The 15954-nt window shown below is 36.6% G+C and overlaps 2 protein-coding genes and 1 long non-coding RNA gene across 3 annotated transcripts; all 3 read right to left on the bottom strand.

Annotated features, from left to right (window-relative positions):
* Positions 1-2772: 2772 nt before the first annotated feature.
* LOC133699200 (uncharacterized) lies at positions 2773-4766 on the bottom strand. Its single transcript, XR_009843247.1, has 2 exons — positions 3064-4766; positions 2773-2958 (listed from the first exon to the last, which is right to left on the bottom strand). It is a non-coding gene; the product is annotated as an uncharacterized LOC133699200 (long non-coding RNA).
* Positions 4767-6001: 1235 nt separating this feature from the next.
* On the bottom strand, positions 6002-7512 carry LOC133699882 (protein EXORDIUM-like 5). The gene has a single exon (XM_062123386.1). The coding sequence runs from the start codon at positions 7432-7434 to the stop codon at positions 6364-6366; it is 1071 nt and encodes a 356-aa protein (XP_061979370.1). The 5' UTR covers positions 7435-7512; the 3' UTR covers positions 6002-6363.
* Positions 7513-12428: 4916 nt separating this feature from the next.
* On the bottom strand, positions 12429-14113 carry LOC133700198 (uncharacterized). The gene is made up of 3 exons (XM_062123742.1): positions 13411-14113; positions 13196-13264; positions 12429-12785 (listed from the first exon to the last, which is right to left on the bottom strand). Exons 1-3 carry the CDS (start codon positions 13930-13932, stop codon positions 12717-12719), a joined length of 660 nt encoding a protein of 219 aa, XP_061979726.1. The 5' UTR covers positions 13933-14113; the 3' UTR covers positions 12429-12716.
* Positions 14114-15954: the final 1841 nt, after the last annotated feature.

The following is a 15954-nucleotide window of genomic DNA, read 5'->3' as shown; positions in this document are numbered from 1 at the left end:
CAATATAAGGTTTATCATTCAATAAAATTCAATGTTCAGTTGTAGTGTGTTCAAGAATTGGTTTCTAGTGGAATTTGTGTGGGGGTATCACCAAAGATCTAATTCATGAGAAATTTTAAAATTGAAAAGGTCACACACATGTTTAAGTTGTTGATGACAGTTGCTTAAGATGCGAATAATGGAGTTTATCTATTTGTTTTGCTATTGTGGAAGAAGAGACAAACAATAAATGGAGTCGGTTTTTGGATTTGCTTCGTCGATATGCAATTGGGGGACAAGCCTGGTTGTTTTACATTCAACATTTATTAAATACTAGATTAATTTTATTGTTGATGATGACTACTAATTAGTTTTTAATGTATGTATATAGATTAATTACTTGGTACGAGAAGCTCGAAAAGCAACAACGACTATCTGTGAAGGTATCAATGAAATGAACGACTATCCGTGAAGGTATCAATAAAATGAGACGTATTGTGGTCAACATTACGCTCAATTTATATCGTGGTGGACTTCAAGAGGTTGGGGAGGTTGAGCGTCTTGAAGTGACGTTAACGGAAGATAAGATTACTGATTGTGGAAATGTTGAGGATGTTGGTCCGTCTATGAGTGTCTCATGCCCATCTACAAGCAACCTAGGTCCGTCCACAAGCGACCTAGAATGATATTGGTTCTTCCCACACCTACATGGATATTACAGACTCATCCTTGAGTTGGACACGTTAGGGTGATTCTCCACACTTGTCCACAAGTGCTCCAGACCCTTATACGAGCCGGAGTGATTATTAGATATAGTTAAATGTTATTATATGTTATGAGAATTATAAATAGATGTATAATTTGTTTAATTTTAATAAAATATTATATCATATTAATTATTGGTCTAAATTTGTTATTTACGATTGAATATATTATGTGTTGTTTATGTAAATTGTGTTTGATGCTAGAAAAATGGTAATTTGAATTGTGTGAACTGTTATTTTTTTTTTTTACAAGGAGTTAATGACAAAAGAAATTACTCTAAAATGAGTCTGTTAAAAAAATCACAAATACCTTCCACGACACGAGAGTCATAGATAGTATCTACAAGAAATATTTTTTCCATTAGTATTATTTTACAAAAAAATATATATATAATTTTTTTAAACTTTGCTAACTTACCAAATCACTCAGTTCAAAAACATAAACTTTGAAAGCCACGCACTTATTTTTATCTCGTCTCCAGCTGATGCATTCATGCACAAAACTGGATTTGAATTTTACAGAGTGGTGTAACCTTTTGGATTCGATTTCACTTATATGGTAAAAAGCCACTCCTGCGCATGAACTTGAAGCTGCTACTTATTGTTGAGCTAAATATTCAGAACCTGTCGCTCAGATACAGCTTTATCTTAGCTTCTTGTCTTCCGAGTCAGTCTCGCAAAGACAAATATCACATTGGCTGCATTTACTGACCAGCCATTGCACAGCTAGAGTCATACAAATAATAACTAGACTTTCTAGAAAAGCATGGAGATTACTAAGATGGAATATAGCTCGGTAATTGGTGGAAATGGGGGTAACAACTTTGAAGTTCATTATCAGGACTGCTGTTGTATTCCTCAACTGGCCTTTGAATTTCACTAATGCTCTTGGCACGTTAAGAGAGTCCTGATCATGACATATATCAGTACCGTCATTTCGATGAAAATTCTTGAACGAAGGACACCATCCTGTTGGAATCAAGTGTTATAAATTTGTAGAGAAAAAAGATTTTATTTCACAATTAAGAACGAACAATTTAATCCAGTAAATTCGATGCTGCTGGGGTGTAAAAATGCTGAGCTTCATCTCCAGGAGCATACCAGATTGGTTTGTAGATAAGTACTTGGCCCCGCCCCGGTTTTGAGGCTATAGAAGAAAGAAAATCATCGAGGATGATGCAGTGATAGAACCTAGCTAGTGCTCGTAATATGTCAACATGTGGATTTCTCTACTGGATTTCATGAAGAAACTCATTAAGGATGCTGCAGTGATAGAATCCATTTCCATTTTTGTATTGTTAAGGATGATTAACCCCCTATATAGATAGAAAATCCCATCTCTACTGTCTAGTGTAGCCTCCATGTGCTCGTCTACTTTCCTGCATTTTAGCTGCCTATGTTCTTTGGTTTTTGATTTCTACAATTAATTCTCTTCTCATTTCCTTTTGGTTGCTGCTAAGAATCTCTTTTAAGAGTCCTTTCGCTTTTCTTTAAATCTGGGGTGCCCTTCTTGTTGATCCTTCTGATTCCGCTCAGGATGTTTTTGCAGATCTCAGCTATCATGGCCTCTCCTTTAAGCACTTGCTAAATGAAGATTTTCATTCGAGGAAATCTCAAAACCAAAAGAGAAGCATTTGCACAAACATCCTCAAGCACACGCGCATAATAACATGGGAGCTACAACATAGTACTGCTTAAAAGTTAAGCACTGTTCCAGGTAGTTCCTTATTTAACTAGATGCTCATGCCACTCATCATCGATGAGATGATGGAGCTTGCCTTCGTTCTACTTGAGCTGGCTAAAGCTTCCCCTCAAGAACTGCAGGTCGGACAAGCACAATCAGCACCACACTTACAGTAGGCCTTGCCCACCCCAGTAGTCACCACGCTCCTAGGGCATGTGCATGGATTGCAGCCACAGTGCTCGCCACACGAGCATTTGTTGTGTCCAGCTCCCTCTCCGCTTGTGGCCTTCATTGAACTACACTTGTATGCATTATCAGGCAGAATGTTATGTTAAAAACAAAACAAAACAAAACAGAGAAAATTTTTTTATTAAATCATGGCAACTATCGAGACCCGCAGGATGTGCCACCAGCGCAAGGAACAGGACATCCACACCCATCATTGCAACCCACGGTACTCCTCTGGTATCTGCCATTATCCTCCTTGCTTTCTTTTGCCTCTCTCTCAAAGGGTATGCTGTAATTTGTATTCTTGAATTACAAGACACAGACAGTTAATAAATATAGCTGCAATCAAAATCTTATGTTGGCAATAAGTGGCACATGAAGTTCTGTCAGACTAACACATGGCCATACATGACAAGGTTTGACATGTAACTGCCCTCAAAGGCTGGTGAATAGCACAAGTGGACTGCAGGGATGTAGATGACTAACACCTGGGAATGTGAGTGGCTGTTGAAGCTGTGTGGTTTGCCCAATTCACGCATCCCTTGCCGCATCACAACAACATGGAGTCTAATCCTCCTCCAGATATGGAAACAGAATTCGAACAAGCAGATGACGTTTAAATCCTCACTGCGATGCTTGCCATGAAATCAGAATTAAGAACTTAATGATTTCTGTGTATTGATGGATACTAATTATTTCAGATAATAACAATTTCTGGTCCAACAGGGTATATTTATTTCAGCTTATAAAACAACAGTGCACCTGACCTTTATATTAATCTCAGAATTCATATAAGGTCAAATGAAGCAGGGAGGGAGATGATCATAAGAACAAAATAATATTTTGGGCCAACTGGAAGAGAACAAGGCTGAGAACAAAGGAAGGGCCAGAGATCATTGACCTTCACATGATAATGATTTGTCATAATCCTTTAGATGTTAACATGGTAGCAAATTACCGACATTAGCACTGTACTTGACAAGAGTGCAGGCAGAGAAATCTGACAAGTCACAGCAGGTGATCATGACCTTGCTCATGCACAGCAGCCGTGTTAAGGAATCTATGATGCGATCGCTATAAATATCATCAGAAGCTGAAAACATGTTCCATGGAATAAAAGAGTTTGAAATGTCGGTACAGCATATGCCTTTGATCATCTCATGAGTTTGGGCCACATTGTGCTGCAGTGCATATCCTGTTAACAAAGAAGAGATCACCATTCTAAATAACAATTTCTCAAGTTCCAATCAGTTTCGTCTTTTAAGCATGGAAAAAGACATTCTCCTGCATTGCAAGCCAGCCTACTACCTTTGGCCACATAACCATCGAACTGCCATACCATTAAACAGAACCAAATTCAATTTCCTTTATGTCGCTGCTAATTAACCAGATAATTGTCTCTTTCTGGATCAGCAACCCACAACATATATATTAGTTAACAAGCAAATGTCACGTAACAATTTTATTTGGAGTTCTATTTCGAGTTGGTGAAATTCTGTGCCCAAATTAAATCTCGTCTGGCATATTGTCTCTTTCTCATGCAAAGGCAGCCTCTTCATTACACTGCATGTGGCTCTCCAACTCATTGATTTGGACGGACTTTATGAGTGGGAGAGGGACCTCTCTCTCTATAGTGGGTCACTCACTAGCCATGAGATGGAATCAGCTATATGATGACGCTACATGTTTTTGACATTTTCCCATTTAACCTTTCACATAATCCCGCCTGTTCTTGTTTTATCTCATCCTGAAGCAGCAAATATCACCATCAACCAAGATTTACGGGGCAATATCCATACTACAAGTGTACATTGACCACAACACTTTGTTTTTTACTTCCATTCAAAACCCCTCCTCTTAAGATAATAACAACTTGATAGATGAGGAATCTCTTTAATCCACCTACTTTCACATCCTCCAAAGTTTTGTTTTTTTACTGATTGGAAAATGAGGGCATCAGTTTCTTTTGACAGTTTCTCGAGCCTTGCTGGGTTAGACCTTGAACCTTGGAGACCTGCTGACTTGCATCTTATATCATAATCTTCTTGCAGAAGCCCGACTACACAGCAACCAAAGCATCAAAACCTCTACCGAGCCGGGCCACCACTAGTAACATGGCATGGACCTGGAAAATCAGGGCAAGGCTCATAAGTGATCAGAATAATCAACCACGGTAGATGTGTACTTTTATGGGTCCCAAATATTAGCTGTGCATCACTCACTCACTCACGTTGCGTTAAAGTTTGTCTGATATAATAATGCTTTTCACTCCCAAATCTGCTGTGCAATTTAAAAAACAAGCACACATTTATACGATAATATTTATATATATATATATATATATAATTAATCTTAAGTTAAACTATCATCTCCACTTCCTTCTAACATACCAGTTAAAGGACAAGAAAATGTTTGACCTTTATTTGATCATAAATTCAAGCCATGATTTCACTTTCAAATTCTTGCCCATACCCTTGCCAGAAAATCAGGCAAGAGAAAAGAGAGAACAAACACCATCACTTCCACGAGTATCACGTGTATGAGAGGGGTTTGCTATTGGAGGCAAACCTTTTCCCTTTATCTGGCTTTGGATTGCTTAAAATTATTATAATATATGTTTAGTAGCATAATCCCAAGAACAAGATCACACTCCACTTCAAGTATCTTAACTTAGAAATAACAATTAACAAGTGAAGATTCATACCATCTCTTTTGGATTCATGTACACCAACATATTATCATCATTTTTCTGCACTATTTCGTATAGGCAGTTGTTTTTTCCAGTTTCAAATGGAACATGTTGACCCCATCTGGGTCATCTCTAACCTCTAGCAACACTGTAAAGCATGAAAAATCGTATTCTGTTACGGAATTATCCGCAGCTTCCCTCTTAAGTTCAAAGTAATCATCCTGTAGTCAAATTGCTTTAAACACCAGGTCTGAATCTTAAAACATGGAGTTTTTTCATTTCTATACATTAAACAAACACAGAATTAACAGTTTTTTCATTTCTATACATTAAACAAACACAGAATTAACAAAGTCCACTCGTATGTATGAATCTTGAAACACCAGGTCCTGAAGTTCAAAAGCAGACAGATGAAGAGAAATAGCATCCAAATCCAACAGATATTTATGAGGTCTACTAGTAAAATATGTTGCAAGTTGAAAAGTAGCCTCTTGGCAAGCGAGATCGAGAAAAGTATTCACAAAAAAAATATTTTTTTCATAACCATCTCAGCATTCAAGAAAAGTATTCAGTTGGCCTTTTGCCTGTGCTCAGGCAACATTCATCGCTTGCGGGGAAAATCTAAGCTAATAAATAACAATCAAATGCAAGTTTAAATATATAAATATACTTTTAAAATAGCATCAAAATCTAGCATCACCATCTTCTTCTTTTTTTGTACATCTGATCAACTACAATGATTTTTAATCATAAAAAGAAAAAAAATAAGTAAAAACTGAAGAAATACAAGAAAACAAATCTCCCCTCCTCCTTCCCCAACCTCCACCTTCTTCACTCGTGTATACAGGCAATTTCCACCACCAAGATAACCCCAAGAACTAGAAGAAATTGAAAGAAAAATCAAATTCAAGAGCATAGAACCTGACTTTTTTAACAATCGATAGTCTATTTCTCTTTTTCTTTTCTTTTTTTCTTTTTGTTTCCCACTTTTCAAGGTCCTAGAAAAGGCCACCACCTTATCAGTCCAAAGCATTAGGACCGGCACATGCCTTCAACTCGGGGCTCCAGATCCATTGCACCAAGAACTTCCTCCCTCTTCTACCATTCAAATTAAAGGTCCTGCCTTTCCTATCCCTCATCACCTGCCCTATATACCCACCACCGCCACCTGTCCCATACAACCCTTCACACAAATCCCCTATCTCAGTTGGTGCTGTTGGATCCTCCCCAGCATACCAAGCATTCACCAAGGGATTTGAAGACAACTCTGCAAGTTCATGGCCTATAACACTAATCATTCCATCAACACCCACATCCCCATTTGGTGGCTTCAAGGCTCCTGGTCCACCTCCACCCATATAACCAGGGACTGCAAAAGGGTAAGCACATACTTCAGGGCATTGTTTGCCTGAGTTACCAACCCAAGCATAAGGCAATGTGTAGCCAACCATTGATGGAAATGTAAAGTAATGGAACCCACACACTGCTCTACAGAAGTCTTGCATGGTCACATCTTGTGAGGTCAATATGAGGTAGATCCCATTCTTGTGATCTACTGGGAAAGGTGCAGATCTTACTGCTGAAGCTATCACTTGTTGGATTGTAAGTCTTGTTAAGCCAGTCCCATGTGAATAAGCACTGTCAGCATATTCGCCAGCTATGAGTATTGAACGTGAGACGTTAGCCCCAGTTTGATCTGTGTACAAAGACACAGTGCGCCACCAGTCAGAGACGGAGGGCTTGGCGGCAACAGTTGAGGGGGAGATGGAGTTAATGAAGTCCTTGATGAGAAGTTTTTGAGAATTAGCCCAACGGCCATACCAGATAAGGTAGATGTTTATAGGGGCTGAAGAGAGGACTGGACCCATATGGTAACGAAGGTTGACTAAATCTGATGAGCCCTCAAATTTCTTAGAGGATGAGAGGGTTCTTGGTGGTAGTTTTGGGTTTATAATATCTGGTTTTGTGTTCAAGGTTTGAACTTGTGGGGAACTAGTTGAAGAAGTTGAAGCATAGACATGGTGAATAGATAGTAATGGTATGAAAAGGGCACAACAAAATGAAAGGGGGGAATAAGGACGTTGTGACATTTTGAGTGGTGTGGTAGTGGTGGAGGAAGAGGAAGAGGAAGAGGAGGGGTTTGGTGGTAGTGATGAGAGGAGGGGAGGTGGGGGGGTAAATAAAGAGGGGTGAGGTGGGGAAAAACAGAGAATAGGAGGGAAATGGGCTGGAGACAGCTGCAACGTGTGGGCACACTTTACTTTTGAGACTAGTTGAAAGTTGAAGCCTCTGTCTGTTGGTTTGCGGTTGGGTGAAGTGTGATTTGTATTTTACTTTAATTATAGGTTTGAAAAAATATAATTAATTAATCTATATTATAGTTTTGTTTGAATGATGTAAATTTATTTATTTTTTAAAAAAAAATTGTGAGTTTTTATTTTTATGTTATAACATGTTTAATTATTTTTTACTTGAAAAAAATATTAAATTAATATTTTTAGATAACTTTAATATATTGATATTAAAAATAAAAAAATACTTATAAAAAATTATTTTTAAAAAAATACTGCTCACAATATAAATATTTTTTTTTTCCAATACCAAACAAACTTTTTCAAAAAGAAAAGGTTAACAAGAAGCCAAACATACAAAAAGAGTGTCTCCCTCTTTAAGAATGTGTGTCGGGTAGATTATTTTTAAAAAAATTTTTTATTTTAAAAAAATTATTTTTGATATTATTATATTATATGATTTAAACATATTAAAAAATATTCAAGTAAAAAAAATTTAAATAAATCACGAAGCGTGATTTTATCCATAAAAATAAATAACTCTTGAAACCGTGGTAAAAATAATTTTTAAAATATATTAAAATAATTTTTTATATTAGCATATCAAAACAATCCAATAACAAAAAAAAAATTAACTTGAAGCTAAAAAAATCAAAAATCTTGAAAAGCGTAATCTAACAGTAAGAACAAATACATCGATAGTGTTTGGAAATATGATTGATTGTGCTTTTACTAAAAAAAATTGAATTTGTTTTTAATATTTTTTTAATTATTTTGATGTGTTAATATTAAAAAATATTTTAATATATTTTTAAATAAAAATATTTTTAAAAATAATCACCAAGTAAAATGGAAGTGTAGCAGCCAAGCTTTCTAAAATGGGAGAATTATAAATTATAACTGAAGAAGAAATGGAAGGATCCCTTCTTTAATTCTCTGTGTTTCCTATCAACCGATAAATACGTTGAATCCTATTAACAGCTTTTATCATCAGCGATTATTTAATACAACTGCTATTTCCTGTAGAGATTCATTAATAAAATCGTGATTTCTATTAATAGTCACATGAAAGTATATTATTTTTATATTTTTAAAAATTTGACCAAACCGTGTTGGTATTGGAAAATACTTTTTTACCACTCTCCATGAAATGTTAATTGAAGAAACCCTGAGGGGTGTAGTTTAACTGGTCAGATCCTGAGTTTGCTTTCTAAAAATCACTAATTTGAGTTTCACAAACCTCAGAGCCACTGGAGATTTATATGGTCATTAACTTCAGGGCTCGTGAGATTAATCGAGATACGTACAAATTAGTTCGAACACTTATATTCAAATAAAAAAAAATTGTTCCATACACGTTCATATTTGAAAAAATCAAAACTGTTTTAGACATATATTTGAAAAAAAAAAAACCCAGCTATAAAACTTGTATTGGGTAGGTCAACCTAGGACCAGCTAATCAGGAGAAAAATGGGTAAAAAATTAACCCAGTTTACCCCCATAAAAAACTTGGATTCACTCACATAATCATAATAAAACTCGATTAAAAAGTTATTAAATCTTTTTTAAGAAAAAAATTAGTCAAAATAATATCACTTTAATTTTAAAAAATAATAATAAATTAACTCTCGTGACCTGTACAGGTCACTTAAGCCTTATTGCGAGCCAAACACAAGACAGGGTTTTAAAACTAGGGAGAAGACAAAACAAACTTGCTAAAGTCAGCCACTTCTTCAATCTGGAACTAGAAACTCGGTGTCCTCTGCTGCTATCTCGAGGCCAGGAATTGAAATCCCTTGGTAACCACAGAAGAGAAGCCTTGAGAGAATAAGACTCCAGATAAACTTCAAGTACAAGGTGTTAGAATATCAGAAACTTCATCGGAATCTTCAGTAGCAACTCCAGAAACTTGGTCAGCAACTTCAACAGAAAACCCAGTAGAATGGGCACCATTTATTCAGTCCATCCATTTTGTTACTAGTTCAAAGTAATCCAGCTCGTTACTTGATAGTTTCCTTGTTTTCCTCAAGTTTTTTTTCCCTTATTTACAGTTTAATTGTACAGTTATAGATACAATAGAAAACTACACGGCTAAGTGTGGAAGACAATTCAAAGATATCTCCTGTCTTCATCCCCCTGTTGTTTAAGTTGTTACATGGCATGGCATCAGAGCTAATATAAGCTAAAGCTTTTCAAATGATCCATTATAAAGCTTTCGCGTGATCCAAATGGCCAACACCAACAACACTTCCATCCATGATCCTATCATGATAATATTCTATGCCAGGGGTTCATCTTGGATTTTTCGGGCATTAAATTTCTCTTTCAACTTATTCTCTTATGATAAAATATTTTTCACTCATTTGATGATGTTATCATAACCGACCTCACTCTATCTATATTTTGATTAGATAATAAACGCTCTTATAATGACCGATAATTTACTGTAATTTGTACTCATTTCATAATAGTTCATCAGAATCTTTTAAAAGTTCAAAAAAACTAGATACATCTACATTTAGTTCTTTATCTACACGCAAACCTTCACTTGAATAACCATGATTTATTATCATTGCATTCACCATCATACCCCTATAACAATTACTATTATCATCTATAACTTTATGTATGTTGCTAGAAGTAGATGTTGAGCCAACAATCCTTTCTAACATGGTTTTATAAGGAACATAAGGTTCTCTATACGCAAATCAACACAAGTATTTCTCTATAAACTTTTTTTTAAAAGATGTGTCGCACCCGACATCACGGCGACCCACAAAATAATCTCGAATATGAAAAATGAACAGATTTCTGGGATCTTGTTTTTTTAGAAAAAATATCTTATTTAAGGAGTCGCCACCTAGTATTATGGTCACTAGGAACCCTAACTGGTCAACAGAGATTCTATGGTACGAGATTGGTTACGTAAAAAAGAAGATATTATCACCTCTTAAACGTTTTGCCTGAGGCAGATTGCATTGCTAATTTTGTCTTAAATTGCTAAATATTTATTGGTTTATGCTCTTATAGTTTACTTGTAATATTCCTGACTCTGGCGCCAATGAATATTCAACTATGAATAATTCCAACTCTGGTGTTGGTAAATATTACGTAGCTATAAAATAAATTTGGATTAATATTTTTATTCCTGACTCTGGCGTCAGTGAATAAACAAATAAAATAAATTTATTTTTACACATGCACATATTTTTTTATTTTTCTAGCTAAATAAAATAAAATATAATGAATAAAAATAATATAAATTTAAACCGGTATTTTTATTCCTGACTCTGGCGTCAGTGAATAAACCAATAAATTTATGTTATTTTTATTCATGCATACATATATTTTATTTTTCTATTTTTTCTACTTTTCTACTTTTTATTTTTCTATTATTTTTTATTTTTCTATTTTTTTTGGGGCTGGGCTGGGCTGGACCCAGCCGGCCCGGTCTCAAAACTAAAAAAGAGATCGGGTCACTGGTCCAAACCAGTGACCCGGCTGGATGGCAGGCGTGCGTAACGCACGCCTGCCCAATGAATTACAATTCACTTACTACAGTAGCAAGTGAATTATAATTCACTGCTACTGTAGCAGTGAATTAAAATGCAAAGGAGAGAAGGGAAGACTTACCAGTGGTCTGCTGCTCCTGAAGATGAAGACGAAGTTGAGGGCGGTCGGTGCTATTCCTCTTTTCTTTCTCTATTCTTTTGCTTCTGTCCGCACCGTCTTTTCTACTTTTTCTTTGTGTTCCTCTGTTTTCTCAGTTCTTGGGATGAAGGAATTAAGAAGATGACGATGCCGGTTCTCTCGGGTGGTTCTTCCTTTTCTGGTCACTGTTCGTCCTCCATTTTTCTGTGGTTCTTGGCCTGTTTCTCGATTTTTTCAGTTCTTCCTCTCTCTCTGTTTTCCCCGTTTTTTAGTTTTTCCACCTTGGGTCTGTGATTCCTTTTCAGTCCAATTCCCCTGGTTTTTTCGTGTCCTCCGATTGCTTTCGTTTTCCAGCAGCTTTTGAAATGATGAAGGAACTAAGAAGATGATGAAGACGCTGGCTAGATTTATTTTGACTGATTTCTGGGTCTTTCCTTTGTCTGCAGGGACGAAGACAATTTCAAGGATAATTCTCGTCTCTGTGTGTGCTGCTCTCTTGTTCTCTCCTTCTCTCTGTGTATTATTTTTTTGTTGCTCTGGATTTATGCTCTGCTTTTTTCTCTGTTATTTGCTCTCTTTTATTTGCTCCTTACGCCCTGTTTCTCCCCACGGTTCTGCCCTTTTTTTTTCTCCCTTTCGCGCGAGGTCGCCTTTGCCCAGCTTTTATAAAGCCAGCGGCGGCCTCGGTGGTGGTAACGGCCGGCCTCCTAAATGCTCTGTAACCGACGTCTTTAATGAAGAAACGTACGTGTTGGCTGCCAACAGACAAAACGTCTCTGCCTTTAATGGCAGAGCGGTTGCAGAGGATTGCTCACAACTCGATTTTTCATGATCGAACTAAGCATATTGAGATCAATTGTTATCTTACTCGTCATCATCTCAAGCATGACACCATTACTTTGTGTTTTGTTCTTTCTTCCTTGCAGATTGCAAATTTCTTTACCAAGACGCATTCCATCTTTCGTTTTCGTTTTCTAGTTGACAAACTCTCGATGCTTGTAGCTGCCGCATCGTGAGTTTGAGAGGAGATTTTAAATAATATTTATCTAGTCTTATTTATTAAGGGTAGAATATTATTTTCAGTTTAACCGATATATAATTTATTTGTATTTAAGTTAATTTAAGTACTCATAATAAACAGATTATTAAAAATTCTAGCCTCTTATATTTGATCTGAATTACTTTAACATTAATAACAATTCAAAATCCAAACATGGCTAAATACGTAGCCTCGTTATTCAAAATCCAAATACATGACAGATTCATAAAGGATAGAAACTTCGTAACCGGATACATGCATACTCTCTCTCTCTCTCTCTCTCTCTCTCTCTCTCTCTCTATATATATATATATATATATATTCCCAGATTATTGGGCTAAAATAATATGCTTGCATGGGTTTCGAAAGTCAGGACCATGCACCAAATCTTTCACATGATGGTACAGTTAGATACCGCTATTGCCGCTGCAACAACTGCCTGTAACACAGTCGCGAGGTCCTAGTAAAAGAAAGAGAGAAGCAAGACCAACAAGTTATTAGTATCAACAAGTCATGGGTCTTACCCCCGTAGAAAAATTAAAAAAGAAGAAGAAATAATCATAATGGGGTTTCAAGCTTCGTGATAGCTCAACTTAATTAGAGAGACGTGGACGTAAAAAAATATGACCTTGATGAAGAGAATCTTGAGATGATTGCTATTATATATAATAATAATAATAATAATAATAATAATAATAATAATAATAATAAATAGTGCTATATATGTACATATAATTAATTAGCTACCCGATCGTATATACTAATATATTTTATGTAGAGGGTTTCGTTTGATGATATATTCTTGCTGGATAATAGCAGATTTGACTGGACAATAATTACTAAATGATATATAAGAAGCAATCAACTCACACTTGGACGTCGCCTTTGATTATACAAGACAATTGCGTTGCTAGCACCCTTCTGCTCGCTAGGATCCACCTGAAATATAAAACCAAAATTGAGCTGGGTTTGATTTATTTGTTTATGTACAATATATATAGTTGTGACATGACAAGTGAAATAACAGAAAAAAAATATATACAAGTGAAATAACAGAAAAAAAAAATATAGCTTAGCTAGGATACCTGATGTTTCGCCAGTGCAGCTTCCATCTTCGCCTTTGCAGCTTTCATCTGCTTGATCTTCTTCTCCTTTTCTTCAAGCTTCACCTTCATGTTTTCAAGAATAATATAGTTATCCAAAAAATGTTTGTGGGGGTGGACATATTTTCCCCCAGTAAAACATTTACTGCAAAGATTGAAGGACTCATCATCATTAGCAAAGCAGTCGGTGCATGAGAAAAACGTTCCCTTTAGAAGCCCACCGCATCCATCACAGATTTTTCTTCCACTCTTAATTATGTAGAAGAGAGTCATCACTTCCATGAAATCTAGTTCGCCAGTTCTGCTTTTGTTTAGATAGTCGAAAAAGGGACGGTTCGCCATTTTTGTGTGACGTTCCCGCTTCATGTATGCCAGGTACTCTTGAATGCTTATTCGTCTACTCCCGTCATGATCCATCGTTTTGAAAAATCTTTCACCTTGCAATCTGCTCTCTTCATTGGCAGTGGTGTAATACGCCTTTGCAATCTTGTGCAGATCATCCATTATTTTTACCTTATCGGATCCAAATTAAATGGCTAGGAAATGTGTTCCTGCCTATATGTAAATATACACGTATAGACAACCCTAGTTTAATTATGTGTACATATAATGTATGTAAACAAAATTAAGGAAGACCAAGACATCGCATAGGTCTAGGTCTTTGTCGTCTTCTCCGTTACATATTTTTAGTTGTGACTTGATTTTTATAATATAATGTTCCCCTCAATCTCTCTTTACTTTTCTCTTCCAGTACATATAATGTATATAAACAAAATCATGGAAGACCAAGACATCGTATAGGTCTAGGTCTTTTCTTACATATTTTTTATGATACATCATTTTGTGACTTGATTTTTATAATATAATGTTCCCCTCAATATCATGCATGTGACAACATGTTACAATCTGCCATTGCGTATTTAAGAGGTTAATGATGTTGAGATTTCTGAATATCATGCATGCATGCTATGTATGCAGGGAAAATAATAAAATAAAATTATTCAGGATTCTCTAGTATTATGTTAGACGGATCTAGAATTATTTAGAAATTTATTTCTTAAAAATATGATCTTCTTTAATTTTAAAACAAACCACAAAAAAACTTGAACACATTAAAACACAAAGCTTAGTCCGATAATGTTAAAAACAATACCTCTCTACAGTGGAGTCGTCATTCTGTCGCACGTCCCCCCGCGCAACAATTTGATGATTTTTCGTTTCTTTGCTTGATTTAAGATCTTTGGAGTCGCCACCTACTATTTGATTGAGGGTTACTAGTAAACCCGGATTTACTAGTCAACCCGGATTTACTAGTCCTGGTCAGAGATTCAGGGATATAGGACTGATTGTGGCTAGAAAAAATATTAGCACCCCTAGCACACCCTACATGAGGTAAGCTACATTAAAGTTTGATGTGATTTGAAAATTTAAAATATTAATCAAATTCTAAAATTTTAATAAATCAATTATTAAATCCTCAAATATATGTACAAACATCTTCTTATATTTTCATGGAAAATATAACATGATTTTATTTATCCTTAAATATCTAACCATATTCAAATTAAACAATTAATTTTTTATTTAAAAATACAAATACATACTAATACACATCTCTTTTTATTGTGATTTTTTCATACACCATCTTTTACATGTTAAAAAATAACAAAAATTCAAAAAATCAAATACAATTTAAAAATTACAAAATAAACCCCAAAAAATCTACAAGAATTGAAGAATTGCAGGGACGGCCCTCTGCAACTGCAGGAACAGTGCCTGGAAGATTTCTGGGCATTTCAACAGTGGCGGCGCGTGGCGAAAACAAACGAGAAACAGGGGGTCTGTAACAGCCTCCTTCCCTCAAACGAGAAACAGGGGGTCTGTAACAGCCTCCTTCCCTCTTCGCTTCCCTGCCGGCGGTGACACCCACCGTCACCTGCAAAAAGCAAAAACTCAAGCAGTTGTTTTTAATTTTCTTTACTTTTTCACGGATCTGTTTTTTTTCCCTCTTTAGATCTGCTTCTTTCAGGTCTTTCTTGTTTCCCCGCTCTTCTTTGTTTCGGGTTGTCGGCGGTAGGACCTAGAGGCTGCCGGTTTGTGGGCGCTGCTGGGCTGTTGCTGCCGCTGGAGGCTGTTCGGCGGTGGTTGAGGGCGGAGGCGTCTGTGGCGCTGCTTGGTTGTTGCTGCCGCTGGAGGCTGTTCGGCCGCCGCTAGGGGAGGAGACCGAAGGGGAAGCGGACGTTGCCGATGGGGAAGGAGCCGCTGCTGCTGGAGGTTAAAGGGGCTGAGATGGAAGGAGAGCGTGGTGGCCGGCTGGTGTGTGAGAGGGAGAAAATGGGTGCTCTCTCTCTTCCTGGTTTGGGTCCAAAAAAGGAAATGAGGGGCGGGGCTCGTTTAAAACATGCAGGGACGGCGACTCTGCTTTGGCCTCAAGAGGAGAGCGGGTTGGTGGCTGGAGAAGGGGGTGCGGGTGTGGCCTTGGGTCTGGTCTGTGTTTTGGCCAAAGAGAGAGCAGAGACGGTGAGG

Source organism: Populus nigra, chromosome 7 (assembly GCF_951802175.1).
Source record: "Populus nigra chromosome 7, ddPopNigr1.1, whole genome shotgun sequence".
NCBI classification, from domain to species: domain Eukaryota; kingdom Viridiplantae; phylum Streptophyta; class Magnoliopsida; order Malpighiales; family Salicaceae; genus Populus; species Populus nigra.
The sequence above is the reverse complement of the archived record's forward strand: the minus strand, read 5'-3'. Positions and strand labels throughout refer to the sequence as shown.

Coding starts and splice junctions, on each gene's coding strand:
- LOC133699882 (XM_062123386.1), bottom strand. CDS start 7,434: ATGTCACAACGTCCTTATTCCCCCCTTTCATTTTGTTGTGCCCTTTTC.
- LOC133700198 (XM_062123742.1), bottom strand. CDS start 13,932: ATGGATGATCTGCACAAGATTGCAAAGGCGTATTACACCACTGCCAAT. Junction 13,265..13,410: donor CTGCACTGGCGAAACATCAG/GTATCCTAGCTA, acceptor TTTATATTTCAG/GTGGATCCTAGCGAGCAGAA. Junction 12,786..13,195: donor ATCAAAGGCGACGTCCAAGT/GTGAGTTGATTG, acceptor TTCTTTTACTAG/GACCTCGCGACTGTGTTACA.